Source organism: Odontesthes bonariensis, chromosome 6 (assembly GCF_027942865.1).
Source record: "Odontesthes bonariensis isolate fOdoBon6 chromosome 6, fOdoBon6.hap1, whole genome shotgun sequence".
Taxonomy (NCBI): Eukaryota; Metazoa; Chordata; class Actinopteri; order Atheriniformes; family Atherinopsidae; genus Odontesthes; species Odontesthes bonariensis.
Window position 1 is genome coordinate 14,716,110 of NC_134511.1, and position 23,870 is coordinate 14,739,979.

General features: G+C 39.3%; 1 protein-coding gene across 4 annotated transcripts in view; it reads right to left on the reverse strand.

Moving 5' to 3' along the window:
- LOC142382060 (transducin-like enhancer protein 4) overlaps positions 1–21,967 on the reverse strand; it is a 38,455-nt gene extending 16,488 nt beyond the window's left edge. Inside the window, exons 1-8 of one of the 4 annotated variants that reach the window (XM_075467510.1) lie at positions 21,736–21,967; positions 21,471–21,637; positions 21,054–21,151; positions 19,088–19,151; positions 18,917–18,961; positions 8,697–8,759; positions 3,573–3,647; positions 2,761–2,962 (exon numbers count right to left, since the gene is read on the reverse strand). In XM_075467510.1, the coding sequence (XP_075323625.1) occupies positions 2,761–2,962; positions 3,573–3,647; positions 8,697–8,759; positions 18,917–18,961; positions 19,088–19,151; positions 21,054–21,151; positions 21,471–21,515 (592 nt within the window). In that variant the 5' untranslated portion in view covers positions 21,516–21,637; positions 21,736–21,967. Of the gene's footprint in view, positions 1–2,760; positions 2,963–3,572; positions 3,648–8,696; positions 8,760–18,916; positions 18,962–19,087; positions 19,152–21,053; positions 21,152–21,470 lie in introns of all 4 variants that reach the window. The other 3 variants (XM_075467512.1, XM_075467511.1, XM_075467509.1) reach the window with 3 other exon arrangements.
- Positions 21,968–23,870: the final 1,903 nt, after the last annotated feature.

Genomic DNA, 23,870 nt, shown 5'->3' on the forward strand with positions numbered 1-23,870 from the left:
ATCAGCTCTGCAGTTTGACCAAATCTTCTCTAACCAAAACCACCAATTAGAGCAGGTGATGGCTAAAGGCCACTGAGACTCGCAATGAAACAAGCTAAAAAAGTAAGCAACTGCCTCCTTTGGGACTATAACATTTTTCTTCATGCAATTGTTTCAATTAATTATTGAAAATGTCATGAATAACACCTGAAAGTGATATTTCAAGAAAGAATGATTGTCTTTAAAAGAAAATTTAGAGACTCCGTGTGCAATACTCAAACTTTTCGATTAAAAGCTCAGCTGAACTTGACACAGAAAACAAAACAAAACAAGAATAGAAAAAAGAAAAACAACTAAGCACAAGAATTACCACCTCAACAAATTGGTACTGTGCTAAAGGGAGTGCTTGAAAAATACGTCATGTGTACACAATAGAAGATAATAAGTTGGATACAAGGTTAATTTGCACATATAGATAAAAAGTAACCTGAAAACTGGAGTGTACGATGGCATCAGGTGTGGAAACCAATGCCACTCAGCTCAGAGTTAGAGCTGAGTGACAGTGGAAAATATCACCATAGGCAATTAGTTATAAATGCCTGCTAATTTCGATGCTGACATAATCTGAATTTTGGATGTTGCTCTGTATGAAGATCAGTGTTTACACCCGAAAAATCATTAGGAGGGAGTAATTGAATAAATGACCTTCGGAGCTTTCCCACATAAATATTTCTGTCGAGCATTTAGAGCTTAAAGCGGAACTCCGGGGCATTTGAAGCGCAATCCCATTGCTAGAGGTTGTCAAATACTGACAGTAGGACACAGACTGGTGCAAATCGGCGCTCCCTGTGTGGCGATTTAAAACATTACAACAATACATGCCCAGTAATATTGTTGTAATGTTTTAAATACTTGAACGCAGTTTTTCTAGAGAAGATAATTGTTTTGTATATGGGAGTATCGTCCATTGACTCTTTTGGGCTTTCACATGCGCGAGCATACCGACAACCGGTAAGTGACATGCTGTTTATAAAGTTGTTTTGTAACATCCCCATGCCAGTAATGTGAGAACCATGCATATGGTTTTGATGGTAAGGCTTGTGACTTTATTGTCGGATGGTTTATAAAGTGGTGTGACGTTTCTGCAGTGTGCAAGTTGTTGTTTTACGTGGAAGGTTTAGCGCTTGCCCCTTAGCCACCACGTATTTGGCTAGCATGACAGGCTGCGCAAACAGCGCAATCTCCGCACAGGGAGCGCCGATTTGCACCAGTCTGTGTCCTACTGTCAGTATTTGACAACCTCTAGCAATGGGATTGCGCTTCAAATGCCCCGGAGTTCCCCTTTAACATGCATGCTTTCTGTACATTGCTATTGTGAAAACATAAACTCTGAAAACAACAGGAGGTTTTAACAAACTTATTCCATATGGACTCCGCTTAAAACAGCAAACAAAACGAGAAAACATGAGTGGTCATGAGACGCATAACCAAGTGAGTGGAGAAATCTAATCACATCAGGTTCAGCTAAAAGGGAATTTTCTTTTTTTGCTTTTTGCTCTCACTTAGTGCTCATTTGACATAATAAAAGGAAAATATGCACCCTGTTAGTGCAAATAAAAAGACAGGCGAAGGCCTACAGCATCGTCTTTGAGATACGTTTCACTGACACTGTTACTGAAATAAAAGAGAAAACATGACATTATAAAACTAAATCTTTCTAATGCAGCCATCATGTGATTAAACGACTGCAAACTAAACTGAGTCACAGATCATCATCACATTTAGATATATGTCTGTCTTAAATTACATCAACACTGACAATGAGGACACTGTCCAAAACAGTTGCTGGAAATAAACGAAGGGGGGATCAAGGTGGTCAGGTGACATCTAATTTGGTAACCAAATTTCAAAATTGAATGTGGTAAGAAATCCACTTAACATAGTTTTAAAGTCATAAAAGACAAAAAAAATCCTTTTCCCTGCAGGCACTCATTCATTCTTAAGAACTCTGGAAATGGAGTTGCATTTTTATTGATTGTGTTCCTAATGCAGGTGAGCACTACCAGCATTAGCAGCTGTTAGCTTTACTGCAGCTACAGGGTAAGGTTAACTGCTCGGCTGCACGGCAAAAACCCTCAAAGCCATGCATGCAACAGAGTAATTAAGTGCTTGCACACACGGTTTCTATCACACGCACACGCGCAGTCTCTACCAACGGTAATTAAATACTTGAGCTCAAAGTCGTTCTTTATGTACAAGAGAAAAGAGGCATCGTGGTGGTTGCATACTGCTCCCTATTTAGACCAATTAAATATATATATAATGGCAAACCACTTTTTAATTGTTTTGACTGCTGTTTATTCAGAGCACAAACGATTAAGTAGCAGTACACATGATGATTATTCAAGACATGCAAAATAGTTTTAGGATCCTTTAGTTTGTGTCGATTTACCACATATTTAAGAGATTTAGCATCAGAATGAAAAGGAACATAAAATTGTTATACAATGACATTGTGACATGTCATATACATTTATCCCTTGATCCATTTACTTTTTTTTTTAAAATGGGACATAGTTCTACTTTAATTGATTTATTCTAAGTGATGACTTTATATAAAATGATTTGTGGGGAAACAGTTAGCTGAACTTTAACTGAGGTTGGACTGAAGCCCCATAAATACATGTCAAAGCAATAATAGTGATCATAAAACTCCCATTGTGACTGTTACGATGCCTATCATTTCAGAAATTGCACAATCTGGCACAGAGCAGACCTTACCTCTTGCATGTTCGCTGTTGTTATCGTGGTGTTTCCTCTCATCTTTGAGCGGCAGCTGGTGACTCAGCACAGAAGACAGAGCCAGCAGGCTGGCAGTACTGGCCCCAGGGGGCAGAGGGGGCTGGAGTCCCGCTGGATGGGGGGTGAGCGGGACTGGAATGGCATGGCCGTGAGAGAGGTGCTGAGCCTGGAGCTGCTGCTGCTGAAGCACACACCATAAAGCTAATTAGGGCTTGAAGGAGGGGGGTAGGACCTTAGAAGGAGACCACGTGCTACTTGAAACATTTAGCCTTTAGCCTGACTGGTGTTGCATATCAGAGGATAATACAAAGAGGGTTTTATTAATTGAAACATAAAAGCTCTTTGTGATAAATAGTGACAACTAACATTAACTGTGCTAAGACAAATTAGAATGATAAATTCCCATACAGAAGACACTCCACAGGTGTTTTCTTTTCTAAAAATTCAACTACTTTACAAGATAATCTTTCATTACGACCTATTGTTTCAATTGTAAACTTGACCCAGTATTCTGATATGGACTAAGTAACGTACAAAATGTTGGAGAGTTTTTTAGCCTTTTATAATTTAAGAAGCTAGAGCTGCATCAAAATAATCTCACCAATCCTTGCTTTTGTAAATGCATTTACTGACACATTCATTCTACACATCTTACATTCATTTAGCAGTTTCAGTTTTCTTTCCTCTTCCCGGTATTCTGCTGCTATTAATCTGTCTACCACCTTTTCAACATTGAAGCAAATGTTGTCTGGATGTGTGTGTGTGAGTGCCCGTGTGTGCAATACACCCACTCCTATGATGGCGTTGAGTTCAGCCATGGTGACCTGCTTGGCCCTCTCCACTGCCTGCACTACCTGCTGCTGATGCTGAGACAGACAAATAAGAAATATCAGAGAGTGAGTTCCAAAAGCAGTGGCTGAGACGAGGAGAGAACGATTTGTTAAATTAAAATATTTAGCAGAAAGGACAACCGTACTACAGTATTTCAGTAATACACACACAGGTTGTCTAAGCACCTCCCTACAGCAGCTTATTTTAAATATCATGGTAGCCATGATCCCCAACAACCGGGCTATGGATTGGCATAAGGCAGCATAAAATTTGCAGCAAAAAGAGAGAAACAATACAGAAAAAGAAGAAGCTTAATTTAGGATGAGAAGAATGCATGTGAAAACTCCCCACACATATGAGAGAGAACAATCCTGAAAGAGGTCAAAGCTCCACCAACATGTGAGTGTAAAGAACTTTATTGTCAATTACAGGGAAAATATACAAACTTAGGAAACTACTGCGTCTCTCGCTTGAGCAGCAGCATCTCCAAGAATAAATCAACCAAATCTGAAACTGAAATCTAAGGTGCAGCCCATTAAACAGCACGAACCTCTCAATCTCAGATAAAGCAGGCCAGTTTGAACTCAAATCGTATCCCTCTGTGCAATGGTATTTCTTCACAAAGCAAGTAGGGGTTTGCCGCTTGCATTAAGGTTTAAAATATCACATATGGGAACTTGAACTTGTAGCTCAAGCACATTAAAAAGAATGCATCATAATCAATCCAAGTCCCATATTCTCCAGTATGCCTTTTTCACACCAAAATGAACACTTGTATGTTGGGTTTTTTTAAACATGGGCAAACCAGTTATAAAAAACAGACTGAATATTTTGTCACATTGCCAATAGTTTGCCTTTCTTTTTCTTTTATTTGTGTTGTTTTTTTCCTTTTTTGGTATTTCTACAATAGAGTTGGAAAACAGAGAAAACAGCAGGAAGCTTCATGGAGGTCAGCGACAACGATTGTCAGTTTATTTTCCTACCGTCTACTTCTATCTCTTCTAACTTAATACATGCAGAGCGATGGTTGAGCTCAACTTGAACAGAAAAGGGAGAAATTTGTGCCTGAGTTTCTAGAAAAAAAGCATTCAGCATGTTCTAGAATGTATGATACATACATACAAGTCTTTTCTTCATTTTTTTTAATTAAGAAGGTTATGACAAACTAGCTATGATCACATCATTTATGTATTTTGTGTTTTTGTATGTTTTACTTTCATTTTTGTTAACGTTTCAAAACATTGCAGCTGCTAAAATCATCATCCGAGAGATAAAGGGAGAAAGAGAAGATGTAGAGAAAGACAGCGAACGGCGTAATGTCATAGAAAGGGTACAGAGAGGAAGACAGATCCTGATAGAGAGAAATAGCAGCAAGTTTCATCCAGGAGCGCAAAACATCAAAGTAAACTAGAGATGAAAGAGTTTATCAGGTGTGGAAATGAACCTGACCATAGAGTTCAGCTACACCTCTGCTCACTGTGTCTAACCTGCCTGAACGTGACTCGCATACAAGGAAAGATCCAGCTCTATGATGACGACTTTCAAATAGCTTTCATGATATTATTAGCAGCACTAGTTCTAATAATTAGACACTTGGAATGCGCAACACAAATCAATTAATAGATAACTATATCATCTCAACCAATGTAGATGTGTTTTACTTCACTTTAAACTAGTACACTTTTAGCATGCTCTGCTTTAATATAAAATCACATGTGGAACATGCGGCAAAGCTTAACATTTGGTGCCATCAGTCTTAATTCTATTCAGTCATTCACACTGTAGATCATATTGCAGCAGTTTTTGCACAAAAAAAGGGAGGTCACGATGTGTTAACGAGCTCCTGCAATACAAGGAAGGCGCTGTAAGGGGTCATTTTGTTGCAGCTTGTTATCATTTGTCAGCTCCTTGATTTAATGTTGGCAAACAGGCTGCAGATTTACAGTAAATCCCCCAGTAGGTGTTTCCTTCAGATGGCTGCAAGGATTCAGTGAACTGAGAAAGCTTTCCAACAACAACAAGCAGAACAACTAGCCTGACACTGCATCACTCAATACAAATAAAGCACCCACCTGTTTGTTCCTCCCCCTCCACCTGTGTGCCCTTCATTCCCAAAACAAAACATACCTGTCTGACAATACATTGATATATATTACATAAAAATCTTTGAATTTCCTTTTTGTTGTGCTGGTTGTAAAGTGAATGGATCATTCAATGCTTCAGTGTGAGGTTGTAAGGGAAAATATGACCGTTGTTTATACATATATTTCTTAATTGATAGTAAGATTTCATCCATTGAATAATTGGGTCAGTAATTGCTAAATTTGAATAGACAAGCTTAATTATGCCTGATTGAGATTTTAGAACTACTTCTAAAGTTGTGCTTGCTCAAAAACAGAATTCACTGAGAAAGTCTGTCAGGACGGTATCCCATCCCCCACTACTTTTTGGACCAGGTAGAGTACTGAAGGAGTAGCACAGAGTTACAAGGTAGGACGTTTTCCTGTGAAATTGGGCTACTTTTGAAGTGTTCTTTTTTTTTTTACATATTTTGACATATTTTGCATGCATATGACATGCATGCCATCTAATATCATATTTTAAATAATTTGATAATACTCAAAGTCCATCAAAATGATCACAGATCAGGATCCACACATGCTGCAGTACTCTCTACTGGAAATCTCTGGCTCTACATACTTTGATTTCTTTTGTTAAGTTTGTTTTTGGGCTGTTCTGACCTGATTTTACCACCTGGCAGCCCCGGAGCAGTGCACATCAAATGGAACTGGATGCCTGTCTGATGTTCTCGTTCAAAGTCTGCATCATTTTACTGATTGATGCATGTGTGATCCATGATTCTGTTTAAGATATATTGGAAACTGAGCCACATGTTTGAATCTCTGTCAAAGTCAGATGATGAGTATTCTGAGCACCAAATTGCACATCTAGCAGGTGCACCCAAACAATAAGTATTCTGTGGTTACTTCATGCTGTTTGATAGCTTGTATCTAACAGTGGCTGACACAGCATTAGTGAAGTGCTTTAATAAAAATTCTCATTCTGTGCATTCCTGTTAATAGAAAAAATAAATAGAAAATGAAACAGCAACTGGCTTTTGAAACTGTGCCAGAAAGTTCAGCTTACATTTGAATCTTAGGACAATCTTTTATCACAGAAATACACCAAGTAAACATAACATTTTTTTTTTTAATTGCTAAAATTACTTGCTGGAACCACAGGAACAATGCCAACAAAAAAATTTATTAGATGCTCAGTCATGATGGTCACAGATTTTCCGGCTGTGGTGAACACAAAGATTCCAACTGTTCAGTTGAGGTAACATAAAGACCCTCTTCTTGAAGCACTGAAGCTTCCCTAAGATTTGAATGTGCAGTAGAGGCCCCTATTGATTAGCTTTGAGTTTTGACAAATGATGAAGTATTTGTGAGCTAGCCTACGTAAAGGTTTCAAATTTGGATTCAACTCACTCTCCTTGTTGAAATATTATTCAAACCATCATTCAGACCCCAAAGCCCAAACCTGATTTTGTATTTTTTCTAATTAAAAAAAATCTTATTTCATCAGCAAATGCTATTTCAAAATACTGTCACACAGGCAAATATCTTTTTCTTAAAATGTGTGCAGGACAATTACTCGTCTTGCAATTCTTTGCTCCAAAAGATTTGCTGCAATCTCATTTATAACCATGTACAAACAACCAAAACACACATGGCTGCAGTTCCATTTGTATAGGATGGCAGCTTGTTGTATTAGTACTAGTATTAGTACCAGTAGTAGTATTAATCTTTTCCTTTTTTATATATATATAGATACATTCTATTTTCTACTGTTTCCTGTGCTGTGTACAAATGAATCATCTTTTTCTTTTTTTTTTTAACTGGCACGAATCATCAGATGAAATGTTTGAGTGTGATTTCTGGTACAGATAAATCTGATGAGACCCGGGACTGGATCTTTAGTTAGATGCCAGTCCAGTTAATACATTTCTACACTGATATCAAAACGTGACTTTATTCCTTAATTCCTTCACTTGCTGAGAGAATTAATGTACAAAAATCAAGTAAGACAAACAAGTTGTGATGAACATGACAAAAATATCTGATCTAAGGATGGGCACGAGATTCAAAATCCGTAATCTAGACTCTGTCCTGTTATCCTGCTATTTTTGTTTATGTTACTCAATATTACTTGTGAATGCAGTTAACTTCAAGCATTTCTTTTGTGAACTAACGAAAACTCGTCGTATTAGGGACAACAATGTTACTGTCAAAGTAATTTTAATGTAGGTGAAGGAACAATATCAGAAGATGGCAGAAATGAAAATATAAAACCTAGACCTCGTGAGCGTATGCAGACACAGTCGATGTGATTTGCTGCACAATAATATTATGAATGTGTTGCATTTCTTATGCACACACAGTAAACAAAGCTGTGCATCAACACAAAGCAGCTTCCTCTCCCTGCCTCCCCTCTCTGCGGGCCTCAGGGCTGTGTAGCAGCACCGCAATCTAATGCCATTATTCCTAATCCATCCTAAACCCTCCTAATCCATGGCTAATCTGGAGGAGAGCTTTTGGAGTCCACACTTACTTGTTCATGCTGTTCCCACCCCTCAACGCACACACACTTTTAACTCCTCAGAGGGAGGATTTATCACCTAAACACACACACACACACACACGCACACACACCTCAAGATTCCATAATAAACACGCTGTGTAAAACACACTTCACACCCACCACATTGGTGCACACAAATAAAATATATTTCACTACAAAAAGTATTTTCTCACACACACACTCAGCCGCTGGCTCCTGCATATGTTAGTGGGAGACATTTGATAAGTTCAGAGCATATCTGCCTATCCTGAGCAGGGAGGATTAGCCCAGGATAATCTGTGTGTGTATGCGTGTGCATGCATGTGTGCCCATGCTTTCCTCTTTTGCTTAAGAATCCACCACTTACTTCTTCTCTGTATTCTGTCTTTATGCCTCCCTCCCTTTCTCACTCTCACCCACCTCCTTCTTAACTCACAGTGACAGGCATTTTTTAGTCTTACCTCTTGAGAGAGGAAGGGGATGACTTGGGCGCAGATTGCGTTCAGCCGTTTGACGATCTCCGCCTGCAAGACAAAGGGGTGGGCGCAGAGAACACAATCATCTTCTAATTCGCAAGCAGACAAGAAGGCGTCATCATCCTCTTCAAATACCCTCTACTCCTCAAATCAGCTCAGTTTTATATCAAAGTAATAGTCCATGTTATTTCTTTTAAATATATATATATGAGGACCTTACAAAAACTATGGGCCCCTTTGGTCAACATTTCTGTTACAGTGAGTATAAGATGAACTGATATCGAAAAGGCTTGCAGGTCAAGATGCAGCAATCTTTTTAACATCATAAACCTAGACTATGGCATTTGATCTTTTTTTCTTACGAACAATTTATTAGTATCAAATGGAAAAGATCATTAAGAAAAAGACAGACTCTGACCTCTTCATAGACATCACTAGTAAAAGCCAGGTGATGCACATGTCAAAGCTTTAGAAATACTCTGTATTTTCAAATCTTGATCCAATGACCAGCTGCCACAGACTTCTCTATGCAGCTTTTTAGCACTTGAAAAATTAAAATAATGATTTCAGCCAAGCAGAAAAAGACTGTATGAAGACAACGAAGAGTTGGCATGTACCTATTTCTTTGGTAGATGATTCTACAATACAGTAGAATCAGCTGAAAAAAAATTGGACACTAAATTGGGGTCTGAAAGAAATAATATTTTTTTTCTGGGAGAACTGCTTACTAGAGAGGCAAATAAAAGCCAATTCTATGTCAGGAGATTGCAGATGAACATCTAAACATACCGGATATGATGACTGTGCTGAAGCTTCTGACAAAGCCTTCACAGACCTCAATGTTAACATCAGTTAAACTCTGTGGATAGACCTCACAGGAACATTGCATGCAAGACCGCCCAGGTATGTAGCAGAACCAGAGGCCTTATGCAGGATGAATAGTGAAGTGAAACTGAAGACTGAAAAACTCTCGGCTGCTACTAAGAGTGATTATTAGCTCTTATACTTGTACACTTGTAAGTGGTTAAGGGTCACCAAACATCTATTACGATAAGGTCTCTTTCCCTTTATTTATCATTTTCTTAACCTGTAAAAGATGAAAATAAATAATCTTATATATTTATGCCTTTTTGGTAATCATCTCATCCCTTGTGTGCTAACAGTAACAGAGTTTTACCAAACCTTCTTAGTGTGCGTGAAAAAAAGGTCTTCTGATCTATAATCTGGAAAAAAAAATTTAATTCTAAATTTGAGGAATGTTGGTCAATGGATTGTAATAAAAAAAAAAGAGAAGAACACTAGGATAACTTCAGAAGCAACAGTCCTGAAAAAGTGGCAAAACCATCACACACTTGATCTACAGAAAAAGTGCATGGAAAAAAATAACTTTAGCAGCAGACACTCTGGTTGGTTTAAGCATGATCTCTGGAAGGAGCAGCGCACAGAAAACGCAACAATGTACAATTTCCAACAAACATATGCTACAAATGAGTCAATCAAGTTTTCAACTGATCTATTTCTAAGAGCTACAGTAGCATTCCTTACATTTTCACCTTTTTAATGTCAAATACATCTCAGAATACATGAGCAACCCTCCTCAGTTGCTTCAATCAGGCTTTGGCCTTGCAATTCAGCTTTTTGGTTATATGTGATCAAGATGTTCTGGCATTCTCTTGCTGCATACAATAAATGCCAAACCTTATCAAGTGTTTTTTTTTCTTCTTTTGAAAATATGCATTAAGACTCAGACTCCCTGTTGTCTACACCTCTCATGAGAGAAAATTCTAAGTGGAAATTGTCAGCCTGTACCACAAACAAAGAAAAATCTGGTTCCTTCCCCAGAAAGAGCTGTAGTACTTTAGTATTCAACTGTAGTACTAAGGGACTTCACTAAGTTATACTTCTGTAACATCTGCAGCTTTTAAAAAAAAGATTGTAATCAATCAATGCCACATAACTGAAAGTTCCATTTTACTGCATTTGTCTTCCATGTAAAACATAGCATCAATCCGCACAACATAGCTCATCCCCTGACTGCTTTGAATAAAGATTTGGGTGTGTACTGTGTCTGAGTCACTGCCCTAAAGCAGAAATGTGCTCTGGTAAGCTTATTCATCTCAAGCAACTTTAAAACTGTGGTCATCACAGCGAACTGAAGTCTGGTCAAGTTGGTGGAAATGTATCAAGCTCTGCTCTGCTCAGCTCCCCCAGAAGCAAAATAAATGTGTTGTGAACTTTTCATTCAGTGGTACTAACAGTCAACAGGCAGTCATCTGCTTCAGCTGACTGGCTGTTCATAAGACAAGATGTACGCATTATCACAAAATGACCAAACAGCCAATGAAGGAAGACACTGTAATTCAGTATAATTCAATCAAAAAATTGTACTTCTTCTCATGTAGGGACATTTAATGTCAACGAGTCCATCTTCATTTAAAATTAGCAGCACTGACCATGCAGCAGACTACAAATACACAGGCAAGATTTAAACTAAAGTCATATGTATATAATGCAATAAGAACAGGAATGTCAGATAAATTCATTTGGGAAATTGCCTGAAAACTGCAGCAGTTCAGCTGCTTTTTATGTTGTATTTGCAACAGTCTGCATGCTTAGAAAGGACAAAATTAAGTTATCAACCATGACTAAAATCCTTCACTCATCCCATCCATCAGCCCCATTTCTTTGCTAGAACTATGAATATTCACAAATACATCTCACTGAAGCTTACAAAACCCAGCACAGTCTAAGCCATTCAAAAATTATCAGTCCTCCATATATCAATACAAATAAATTGCAAAAATGCAAAACTATATATTTCTAGATATACTCTTTGTATTTTGTGCCTATGTAAGATGTCAGCCGATATGTTGGTGTCTGATCTTTTTTTTTTTTTTTTTACTGAAAAACATAAAAGTTTTAAACATCAAAACAAGCTTAAAGAAATCCAGTATCAGTTAAAGGATACTATATATTTTAACATCAGTATCTCTGAAGGTTTATTCCATTGGTGGGATTCCACACTCTGGACTTTGCCTTCCTGAGAAAGTACAAAGGTAAGTCCACCTGAGCTGACGACTGAAGAAAAACATGTCAACTTCACCATTGATAATGTAAGCCATTACAAGGCATCGTGAATGAAATAAATCCTCCAAGTCCAACGGAAACACAGAAGGAGCCGCTTCTCTAACCTTGTTACATGTATATAACCTTGGAAGAGGTGAAGTTTGGTATCAGTGTTAACAGACGCCCCCTGAGGCAATGACAGCAAACCCACATCACACACTTAAATAAATCCTTCAGCTTAAAGCACGAGCAACACTGCAGCAGCAACATACACATCAACACAACAGTGAGCACACACAGACACACACATACACAGGCATAGCCAATACTCGATCCACAGCCTTCTCTGTATTCATCAGATGTTTTTACTGAACCAAACCTGGCTTGGTTTTTAAAGATTAAACAGCACTCACTCTCTCCAGGTCAGGTGTCTTTTTTTTTTATTTTTGTACAGGAAATTGCCTGGACCACTGTCCCTAAGGGAAGGCTAGCAGTGCAAGTGAAATACAAACATAAACAAAGACAAAAGACACATAATAATAGGCACCTGGGGATGAACTTCGTCTTCTTTATTTCTAGCAATAAGTGTGTAGAGCTCCATTTGTATTTCACAGTATTTCTTCTCGAGATTAACACCATAGCGTTAATATATGCAGAAGGTATATTTATATGGGAATAGGGAAGTTCAAAGTAATTGGGACATCAAATATTTGGTAACTCGGTAAATGGATGCCCATAAAGCACTAATCCACTTAGGGCTGCAGCTATTCTTTTCTTGATTAATCAAACACTGTTTGTACGCTTCAGACAACTTATCGAGCTGCCATCTTTCCTGCAGCTCCTGAATCATAGCATTGAATAATGACCAGAAGTGACTTAAAGTAAAGATTTGATCATTGCAATTTGCCATAATTAGTCATTGTTATCAGAGATGACAAAATAGACAAATAGAGCGGAGTTATCTCAAAGCATTGCTCATACTATAAATCAGAAATACATGTGCACAGATGGACAGAAAACCCAAAAATTGAATGCCTTCAGTCAGGGGTTGGGAAGCACATGTCCTCCGATTCATATGATCATATAGGTTGTTTGTTTATACCCTTAAATACAACACATACATGGTTTTTGGTATTTAGCTGGTTGGCATTTACTTGATTACATATAAACACAACTCATTATGGCAAAACTTCCTGGTTGGATTTAGCCAATAACTTAAGGATTAAGGTTAGAAAATGGTTGTGATCAGAGCTAAAAACATTACTTTTATAATCGACTATTACCCTTATGGATGCTATTTTTACGATTAAGTTTCAGTCACTCTCACAATCACTAGAGGTCAGTTTGACCAAAGACCCTATGGGGACATATCTGGTATTAGGACAATCTCAGTGAATGCATAAAAGATGCAATTTTCACAATTACATTGTCCTTCCACAATTTCAACAATTTTGCTAGAGCAGGTTTGTTTGTGCTCAAAATGTGGAGGCTGAAAACCAGTTGAAAAGAAAAACGTGCTATTCAAGTCAAGTCTTATTCACTCCTCAGGCAGACATAATATACTCAAACTGACTGGCTGGCTGGTAGATGAGGACCCCAGAAAGGATTGATCTTGAACTTACCTGCCAATAAAGCAAAACTGCAGCCACACACACACACACACACTCGCAAAGATAACCTAAACACTGACATTTTCATTTTTTATTTAATCTTTATACAAGCAAGATGTGCTCAGCACACATGCCCTTTTTCAGCTTGGCTCTTCTTCACAAGAAGCCTTTCCATACCTATTAGCCTCTGAGACACTCCACTGAGGCTGCTTATTGGGGTTTAAGTGCCTTGCTCAAGGGAATCTTAGTGTTCAGTGTTGACCGTGCTCAATATTTATACAGCAGAAAAATCATCCAGCTCAGAGATAACCTCAAACCTGGCTGCAGCTTAAGAAGTGAGTGAGTGAAAGAACTGCTTCATCTGGCCTGGTATTTAAAATTGTATGTTTAAGTAGACAGTAAGTGGATGCTACACAGCGATTGAGATGGAGATTTGGCTATTAGGAAAGAGAGTCACAAATCTGACCAAAAAACACTGCAAACCAACTACGATCCTGGTAGTTTTGCAAATTTAAGCTCTGTAAGTAATGGTACTGAATATGAAGTAATTGGCCTTTTACTTTATTTTACCTGTCACTTAGAGGTCCTGAGTACAGGATATAGTGATATTTGGTGACACAAATTACAAAGTGGGATCAAAGGCCCACTCTGGACCTAGTATAAGGTTTTTGCCTTCTGGGGTACTCCAGTCAGGGGTAAGGAGGGTGGTCCATCACATCTTTTTCTACATTAATATCAAACTGTATTTGTGCCAAACTGTTGTCCTAAATGTTAAACGCTGTAACATTAAGTGGGATTAGGGACCTGACTGAAGTAGGGAAATAATGTGCAACAAAAGTCTTACAAACCATCAAATTTATTTAAAACATTTTTACAGGTTAATCTTGAAATCATTCGGCAAACTCTTGACTTTGTTTAACAATGGAACTCAAGCCAAATGGATTTCCAGCATTTCGTTTAGCAGACTATGGACCAAATAATTTCTCACAAAATCAGAAAAATGTTCAACAATGATGACACTGATAATAATCAAACTTATGCTGAAGGAAATGGGCTATACAGCGCTAAGCCATTAAAATATCTCTCAGTAATATTAACCTAAGCATCCAGTTGATTCATCCTGAAGAGCTGACCCTGAGATGTTGGCATCAAAATAGAAACAAAAGCACTGGAGCAGAAAAGGAAACGGGGGTGCTTTTCCATGCAACACAACCAATTTCAGCTGACATTTTACATCAGTGGCAAACCATCCTGATTGTAGGCCAGAGTGCAGGGATGTCAGCGATTTTGGCCAACACGCCTCTTTGCACTACAGAGAGCAAAGCAAAAAAAAAAAGCAGTGCTCCTTTTTTCCCCTCAGAAAGTGCACAGCAGTTTTTTTCAGATGTGGGAAATTAGTTTCAGCAATGAAAAAGACTTGCTACGACCTCGTCCTGTCATCGGCTTGACAGTGAATAAATAATAAGAAACGACTGAGCAGAGAGTCCTCTAAGGTTAGGATTCGACCAGGTTGATCCATGGAGCGTATTGCCAGTTTAGAGGACTCTGTGGTCACATAAAGCTGCAACAACCTCTGAGGTGAGATCACTAGCACTGAATTTATCTCTGACCCTATTTGTGAGCCCCTGGAGAAATTTTTCTTCAGTGAGAAAAGCGACAAATCAGTGCAAAGAAGTTGTATGACATCAAGCTTTAGGAGCAACAAACGGTGCGATGTGATTGATTAACTGAATCGAACAAACAAAACAGGGGGTTTGTACAAACTGCCATTGAATATACTTTGATTATTTACCAAAGAAAACCCAATTTTTGTCTTGAATTGCTCGATTATGGTATAAAGTGGCAAGCCACAGTAGCACAAATATGTTGACAGTGGGTAAAAAAAATAAAAGAGCCGACTCAAATAGTGCCACTTTAACTCCTAACAACAATGAAATTAGATCAGGCAGGAGCTCTGGAGTCAGATTGGGTCAAATAGAAGATCAAATGTCCATCTCCCCTGTGGAGTTTTGTAAGCACCGTATCAGCACCACTTTTCACCACCAGCTAATACACCTAATGGACCTCACCATAGAAAGGCTATATTCCCTTGTGACTATGTGAGTGAGTGTGTGAAAGACACTGCTAGAATGGGAGGGTGGAACAGAGAGGAAATACAAAAGGTGCTCTGTGGACACGCTACAAACAACTCATGCAGCAAAATAAAATGCTCGGTTTAAAGATCCACATTGTTGTCGATTCGATGCAGCTCTTGTTGGAGTTTACAATGGTATCACACACTGTGGGAGATTCTTAGGATGATCAATCCAGAAGAGGCGGTCAAGGAACAATTCACCACCTGACGGCATGTCATGTGGAAGCAAATTTAAACATTGTAGTCCAGTTTAATGCTGAAACAAGTCTTTATGAAAAAGTGGTTTTGAATATCTTAAACTAGAACTGAGGATAAAATTAAATCCCACGCAGTCCCATGAAGTAAAACATCTAACATTGCCATACAATCTCTGCCAAACACTAGTACGTAAGGCATCGGAGCAGTTTTCTGATGGGCAGTTTAAAATTGCACTCAAGAAAAGATTGTAAGAAAAAACAGCAAAATGTGAAAAAAAAAAAGTTGATTATCTGTTGCTGAGGAGTGCGAATAGGAACATCTCAACAGCTCTGATGAGGCAAAAAACGTACCGGACTGATCATGAAAACCATCAGCTGTGTCCACTTCCAGAGGATAAAGATAACCCAAACTTGCTGACACATGTTTGAAACACTGTTTCCAGTTAGCGACTACTACCCTGTAGATTACACAAAGTGTAACATAGCCTTCACTAGCACCTGCTGACAACTCTACACAGCTTACTTTATTCACTCCAAACCAAGTCATCGAAATGATGCACATTTACAGAGACAACTGGTGGGAAACGCAGATACTTACAATATGTATATACATTCATTTCAAAATCGTAAACCAGATTATCATTTAAAATGAAGTAATTAAAAGGGTCCAGTGTGCTCTCAATATAAAAATTCTAAATATCAAAATAACAAAGAAAACACCACATGACCAAGTCCTCACAATGAGGCAAATGGCCCCCTATCTGCAGCAGTGAAATTACCTGTCAGACTTTATTGAAGTCTCTGCCAGTCTTCAGTATCTAAACATCTTATTACTTCCTTCTTTCACCACTTTGTCCTCATACCTCCTTCCCTTTTTCCCCACATCCTGCGCTTGCTTTATTCCTCTTTCAGTCTCACTAATTTGCAATTGATTAGCTGTCCTCTCTCACTCCCGTACTCCACCCCCCCACACCACACCACCCCATACCCTCCACCCTCTTTATCCCTCTCCCCCCCCTTCCCGGCCTGTCCTCTCCTCCATCTACGAGTCAATTTCTCTTTAACGAGCGTCAGTACATTTCTCTCCCCGGGCACCAGAGCTCCTCTGTGTAAATAAAACAGAGAGCAGAGCCAAAAATCAATGGGCCTATTACCCTTAGAAAATGCTAAACAAGCAATATTAGCGACTCACTTGGTAGTGGAGGCTGACTGCTTTAAAACTCCCCCTCAAGAAACATCACCACCACCCCTCTCTTAAATCCAATCATCCGCCCAGCGAGCCACACACTTTGCATTGCTATACTGAATGCAACAATGGAAAACACACATTAACTCCCAGACATGCTGGTGTAAGTGTCAAAATGATCTGCCTCCAAAACTCTCTCATACAAAAACAGACAAAACACAGCACACAGAGACAGAAATTAGGGAGTCACTTTCCTAACAGAAATCATTCGCCACCACACAGAGCTACAGGTCACATTTTACCGCTCCTCATTTTGTCTGTTTTGCCCGTACGAGCGCAACACAAACCTGCACGCACACACAAACAGCAGCAGGCAGCCGGGATTTATAGTAGACACCTCGTAATTCATCAGACAGCTCTGATTAGTGTCTCGGTAAAAAACTGCATGTGTGCGCAACATTCGCACACAAACACACACACACAGTCAGACGGAAGCAAACACAAAAGGCAATATGTACACACGCACACACAAATGTGAGCAAACTAATACTGTGCACAGATTCACAAATAGTGCATATAAAACTAAATAAACAACTACGATGTGCCTACAGACAAATACACGTGAAAACACACACACAGAGTCAACATGTGCAGTATGTACGGGCTGTTAGACATACACACACACACACACACACAGCAAAGTAAACACATTGTACAGCGACAGAAAAACCTGTACTCACTGCAAGACAAAGGCCATGCATTTATTAATTCCTTTTATAGTGACACACACACACATTTCTGTTGAAATGAATGTGTAGCTGGTTAGCTGTGGTCCATTTATCGTGGCAGCTGATGTGTGGTTAATGCAGACATTTATGCTAATGCCCCTCCGTGTTTTAAAAAAGGCAGCAGTAATGTAAAGGCTCGTTAAAGGCCAAATCCACGTCGGCTCAAATCGTTTTTCAGCCCATTTTCTTGTTCAATTAAACTGATGAATTTATTATTCGCATGCAAAATGACTATTCATCCTTGCAAGGCAACCGACCACTCTATACTAGGACTGATAAGGCGAGAGTTCAAATTCTTGAGTGTGTTTTTTTTTTGTTACCCCTGAAAATACAACAAATTTCCTTAAATAATCCAGAAAATTGTACAATAAAAGTTTCTGTTGCTCTGAAGTGATTTTTTTTTACAAAAATCACCATTTTTTCTAATCAGCTCTTAACCTGTAACCCACTACTTGGTTTTGGAGCAAAATATTTACAGTAATTTCATATATGACAAGTAACATGTAGCAAACAGAGCGATGTATCAGATGTGTTAAGGAGGTGTTTAAGGATTTTGGAACTATCTTTACAAAAGCTGTAGATAACAAGATACTGTATAATGCAGGATTATTTGACTGCAGGGCTCCTATAGTTTAGCTGGAAGAGCAGGTTGTTCTCTAATCACAGCACCTCCACACACTCAGGTGTCTTTGGCCGAGACATAGAACCCTAAGTTGCTCCAGGTGGCAGGCAAGTCTTGCATGGCAGCTCCACTCACTCCACCATCAGTGTGTGGTACCAGCTGTGTATGAGCAGTGTAGCTTTTTGTGGAACACCTGGGTTTAAAAGGTGCTATATAAGTGCAGTGCAGGCCATTACTGATGCTAACGCTAGAATATCAAGGGCAGTGAGTATGAATATGAAACAGCAAAGGAGGTAAGAGCATAAAATAGTTAAAATCATGTAGTTATGCAAAGGGGAGCAAAACGTCTAACAGCAGGCTGTATTTAAATGTAAGGTTGAGAGTAACTTAAATTTCAAGACTGTCATAAAGTGACAGCAGTTTGTCTCTTCTATTGAGCCCTCCGGGAATGGTCTTAATAGCAGTGACAAATGAATTGCATCTCAGAATCCAACAGCATCTACAAACCTAAAATAAAAACTCATGTTGATCTCGTTTCACATTTCTCTGTGCGGTTGGAATCAGCGAATGTTTCTCAACATTTTCGTAAAGAGGCTTCTTACCTGCTTGTGCATCTCGATGTTCAGCCCGTATGACATTTCATAGTACTGAAAAGATTAAAGAAAAAGGATCAAAAACAGGGTTGCTCATTGTTTTTGATCTTCGTCTTCTCTGTTCCTCTTCTGCACTTCACAAATCTGTTAATGACTGCATGTGTAGTCAGTGAGACTCACCATAACATAGTGTCTCTGCATCTCAGTTTTCTCGCTGGCCAGTTTCTCGCATTCCAATTTCAGACTAGGAGGCAGGAAATAAAAGGCAATGTTAGAGTATGTCCGCACCGAACTCATGCCACATGCAAACAAACAATGTACATTAAAAAATTACCAGAGACGGCGTCTGACTTTGAGTGTGTTATATCTGACTGAGAGTCAACATGCTTTGTTGAAACTGTGACATTAAAAAACAGAAGGTGGAGATGCTACTTGCAGAATATTTCATCTGTAAGGTACTGCTTCCTGTTACTTTGAACTGTTAATTGAGTATTTCTCTGCAATTACAAACTCTGTGTAAACCATCTTGGTATCAAAATGAAGCTAACACTTGTGAGACTTCATCAGAGACACTGTTGCTGAAGAGATCGAATTTGCATGTTGACATCTAAATGCAGCAAGAAAAGAAAAAAGAAATTTTAAAATAAAGATGTTTGGATGACAGCTTCCTCCTGCACACACAGGCACTTACTCAGCAGGTGCAGTGCTGTAATTAATGGATCAATGGACCAACACACAAAGCTCATCATATACTCTTACAGAGTGAGTGGAGGCTCAAACTGCACCGTCAACAAAAAAAGCAGCCATATCATGAGAATCCATTTTACACAAAATCTTAACTCTTTAAAATGTTGTGGCTTACAGGAAATCTTCAGTTCATGACCACAAAGAGTTATTGAGCATCTCCTAATGAGAGAATCATCAGGTGTGTAATGTATAAAACTTTTTTTCATGCATAGGTCCATTTAGAATGTGACTAGAATGTATATTTTACAAGGAGCAGAACATTTTGGCACAATGGATGAGAATTTTGCATCTCCAGTGTCTCTACTTTTCTGTAAATAATAGCTTGACTATAAATAAAAAAATAAAGAGATCTAGAAATTGATTAAAGACTCAAATAAAGAATACGTGAAGACAATAAATCGTTGTCCTGTGGTGTATTCTCATAGTGTATACCCGATCCACCCTTTTTTTCCCCCCTCTTCCTTCCTGTTAGGATTTCACTGGTATGAAAGCGTTTGATGTGGGTGGCTGCAGCATTAAGCATGCAGCTCATTATCCTCAGTTCAGCCTGTTCAGCCCCAGGATTGACCAGAAAACTGGACCACTGGTTCATCTCACCATGTGATTGGGTAATAATTACAAGGTGGCCAGAAGTGGGCGATTATTATGCATTGGTATCGTGCTTACGATTCTGCCCTGTAGCAACGTATTTCACACTTCATCATGTCGGGTAAAACAGTATTTCACACCACTTGCACTTGCAGAGAGACATGAATACCAAGGTCGATGGGGTTTACCTGTGTTTAGCTGGTGATAGATGGACCCCAGACGAACAAGGGCCACAGTGCTAGTGTGTAAGGAGAGCTTGAGGAGAGCATCTCTAGATGGTGAAACTATCAATGTTTCATTAATCAATCATAACTTGAAAAAAATTACCTTCTGTCCGGTATTTCATGACATTGCATCATGCAACTACCAAACAGTCCGGTCATACCGAATGCTTACATATGACTGATGCAAGGCTGCTTCACAGAAACCAAACTTTTCAACCTTTCTCGACCTCTAACCTAATTATGGGGTTGTTTATAGATTGCAACTTAATTATCCTCATCAATGCTGATTGGCAAAGTTTTTTCAACAAAAGCTCCAGAACGCACAACAAAACAACTAAAAATGCTTTGCTTCATTTGAACAAGTGAAACAGTCTCAACCTATCCATAAACTGTTTTTTTACCACGTAAAATTGTTTATTGTATCACATTACTTCCCTCTTAGTTAATCAACCACTTGCTGCAACTTTAATATGAACAAGATGAAACAAAATCAGCTATATATTTTAGCAGCTGTTAAAAATATATATTTAGAAGGAATTATATAGCTGATGTGCTGATGTTGCCACGCGTGTCATTCAGACTCCTACCTGTGATACTGGGCTTGCAGAAACTGGAACTCCTCTTTGATCCGGTCGCAGGACTCGGTGACGGTGAACTTGAACGGCTGCCCCGGCTGGTGGGGGACCTCACCCAAACCAAATAGCGTGCGAAGGAAGAGAGGAAGAATTGAGCCACCAAAGTTCAGTGTCATGACACACACAGGCAGGACTGCAGCTGACAATAGGCCTCTATGATGGCCCTTTTGGTTTCACTCAGTCTTCTCACACGTTAAACCACGCACACTCACAGCCACACACATACAGCTGCAGCAGTTTGACAATGAGCGCAATTGTCCGTGCGAGCGCGCAGTGGCACGAAAACTTGATCTAAACTGATTACGCATCAGGCGCGCGGCTGTTAATCTGCGCTGTTTTGACAATCTGCCTTGAATGCTCTCTACTTACCGGATGCCGAGCCGGCGGGTACATCTTGCTCAGATCTCGAATCATTGAAATGTATTGTAAAGTTCATCCACGCGAAAATAAAATGTGCGAGAGATGATTTCCCTCCCCCCGTGCGTAAAAGGTCAGTCACTGGCTCGTTCAGTGAAGAGCGGAAACATCCTCGGAACCTTGGTCGAACAAAGAAAACAGGAGAGTATTTCAAAAGTCCACACAGAGTGACAATCAAAGCAGAAGTTGCCTCAGTCTTCTTCAAAATCTTCAGCACCTTCCTTTGTGCGCGTAAAGCTCAACGCTCTTCCACTGAACTAAACAAGAATCCCCTATTTTCTGAAAATCTTCCCACAAGGCATCAACTTTTGGCATATCTTGACCCTGTTTGTCCACAACTGAGCTTCTCCAGTTGTTCCTGCTGTCACGCATCTATTGTGTATGTCCAATAGTCTCCGTTACTGCTTACATCCTCGTACAGCACCGGTCGAGCAACCACCTCACCAACTGTACCAGTCTGTCCTTGCTACGCCAAATTAAGAAGCAACCAGTCGTACGAGCGCAATTACATATTCACAACAATTACGGGAGCTCGTACCATGACGTTGGGACGTGTAGTTTAATTCATATTGGACGATAATCAGCCCTGCAGATGTGCTTCTGCGGTAAAGAACTACAACTTCCCGGCTCCTCCGCGAAGCCACCCCCTAAAGCCAATAGTGTGTGGTCTGGAGGAGGAGCGGCTATTAATGACAGCCAATAGCGACAAAAAGCGAAGATACTGCGCTGCATCTTTCTGTCAGTCATTCTCAACTTGTCCAATCACATCCACAAGGATGCGAGTCAAGCAGACCCCCACGTGGGGACTCGGTCTGGAACGGTAGGATGTCACAAGGATTGATCTGGAAACTATCTGTTGACTTATGTGTTTTTCACAGACTGACTTCCAGGTAGAATCGACCATATGGCCTCTAGGTGTCTCATTTTTTTTTCGTGTTGTCTTATAAAATCGCCCATTACATGGTCATGTCCACAAATTGCACCTACAACCTGGCAATTAAATTCTCATTCAGCTCCCAGTTGGTACCTCAAACTGCTTGCATAAGGTGTAAATCATCCAGAGCGAGGACAAACTAATGTGAACACTTATGTAAGAACTATTATTACAGCTGAAACTCAGATTGTAATCGGTTGCATGCCAATTATCTCTCCCTTATGTGATATTTTATAGACTGATTCCATTTTTTCATCAAATCTAGGATTTGAATTATGAATGGGACAGGATTTTTTTACATATTAGTCATTTGATTCTTCCCTTACTGTTAGGGTAAAAAGGTATTGAGACAATAGTCTGAGACCTAATTTATCCATTCTGGTATTGGTACCATTGGGAGTAAGACTTTCACTTTCCTCTTTGGCATGTTGATACACTGCATTTTCATGCACAGCTAAGTCAAGTTACTATTTCATTTGACTGTTCTCCTTGTCCCAGTATACAAGCACGAGAGGGCAATAGATTCATCGATCAAAATATGTCTGTCTCTGCAAAAGTGGGTGGCGATATGCTCCTTTCAGCTATCAATTATTGAGCTTTTTCGATTGACCCATTATGTCACAGACCACAACAACTATCAAACAAATCAGCTGGCAGAAAATTAGTACCAGTTTGAGCCATGCGGAGCTCGTTCCGGCGCTTTATGTCTTTCTTTTGATTCTTTTTTTTTGTTGTTGTTACAAATGGAATTGAAGCCATCCTTCATGGGTATTCTCTGCTGTTACTGGCTTTTTCTGTTCATTTCAGGTCAAAGCCTGAGGTAATAACTATGGAGCACATGCAGACTGCCCAGGCCAGTTTGAGCCCCACTGAATGCAAACGTGCAGGAGAATATCAACTTCCAGCTGCATTATCTATGCGTGTTAGTCCGACCAAAAAAGGTAATTTCGTATGACTCAGTCAGACTGACATTTCTATATGTGCTGTATTTCAAAAGTACAGTTTTTAGATGAACAATCACAATAATTTAATTTAGTCTTGTAAATATACTGATTGACGGACTGATTGTCTTTGCTCTGGTTCACAATTGTGTGGGTCTGTGTTTTTCAGCGGACATGATGGTCTGCTGTTTTTGTCTTTGTTTGGCTCTCTCTTGCTGGTAGTTTTGCTTTTGATTATTTCGGTGGAGACCCCAAACTGCAAAAGCTAATTGTGCGGCATATGCCCTGTGTGCTGTTGTAACAGTTTTGATTCACCATAACCCAAAGAATGTGAAGATTACGCCACCTAAAAAATACTGTTGTGATTGTACAACTTCAGTTTCCTAAAGTCCTCACCTGTACATTTCTGGGTTCTCATGAAGCCACAATTGTAAAACAGTCTTGGAAACTAAATATGGGGTAAAAAGCTGAATTTTT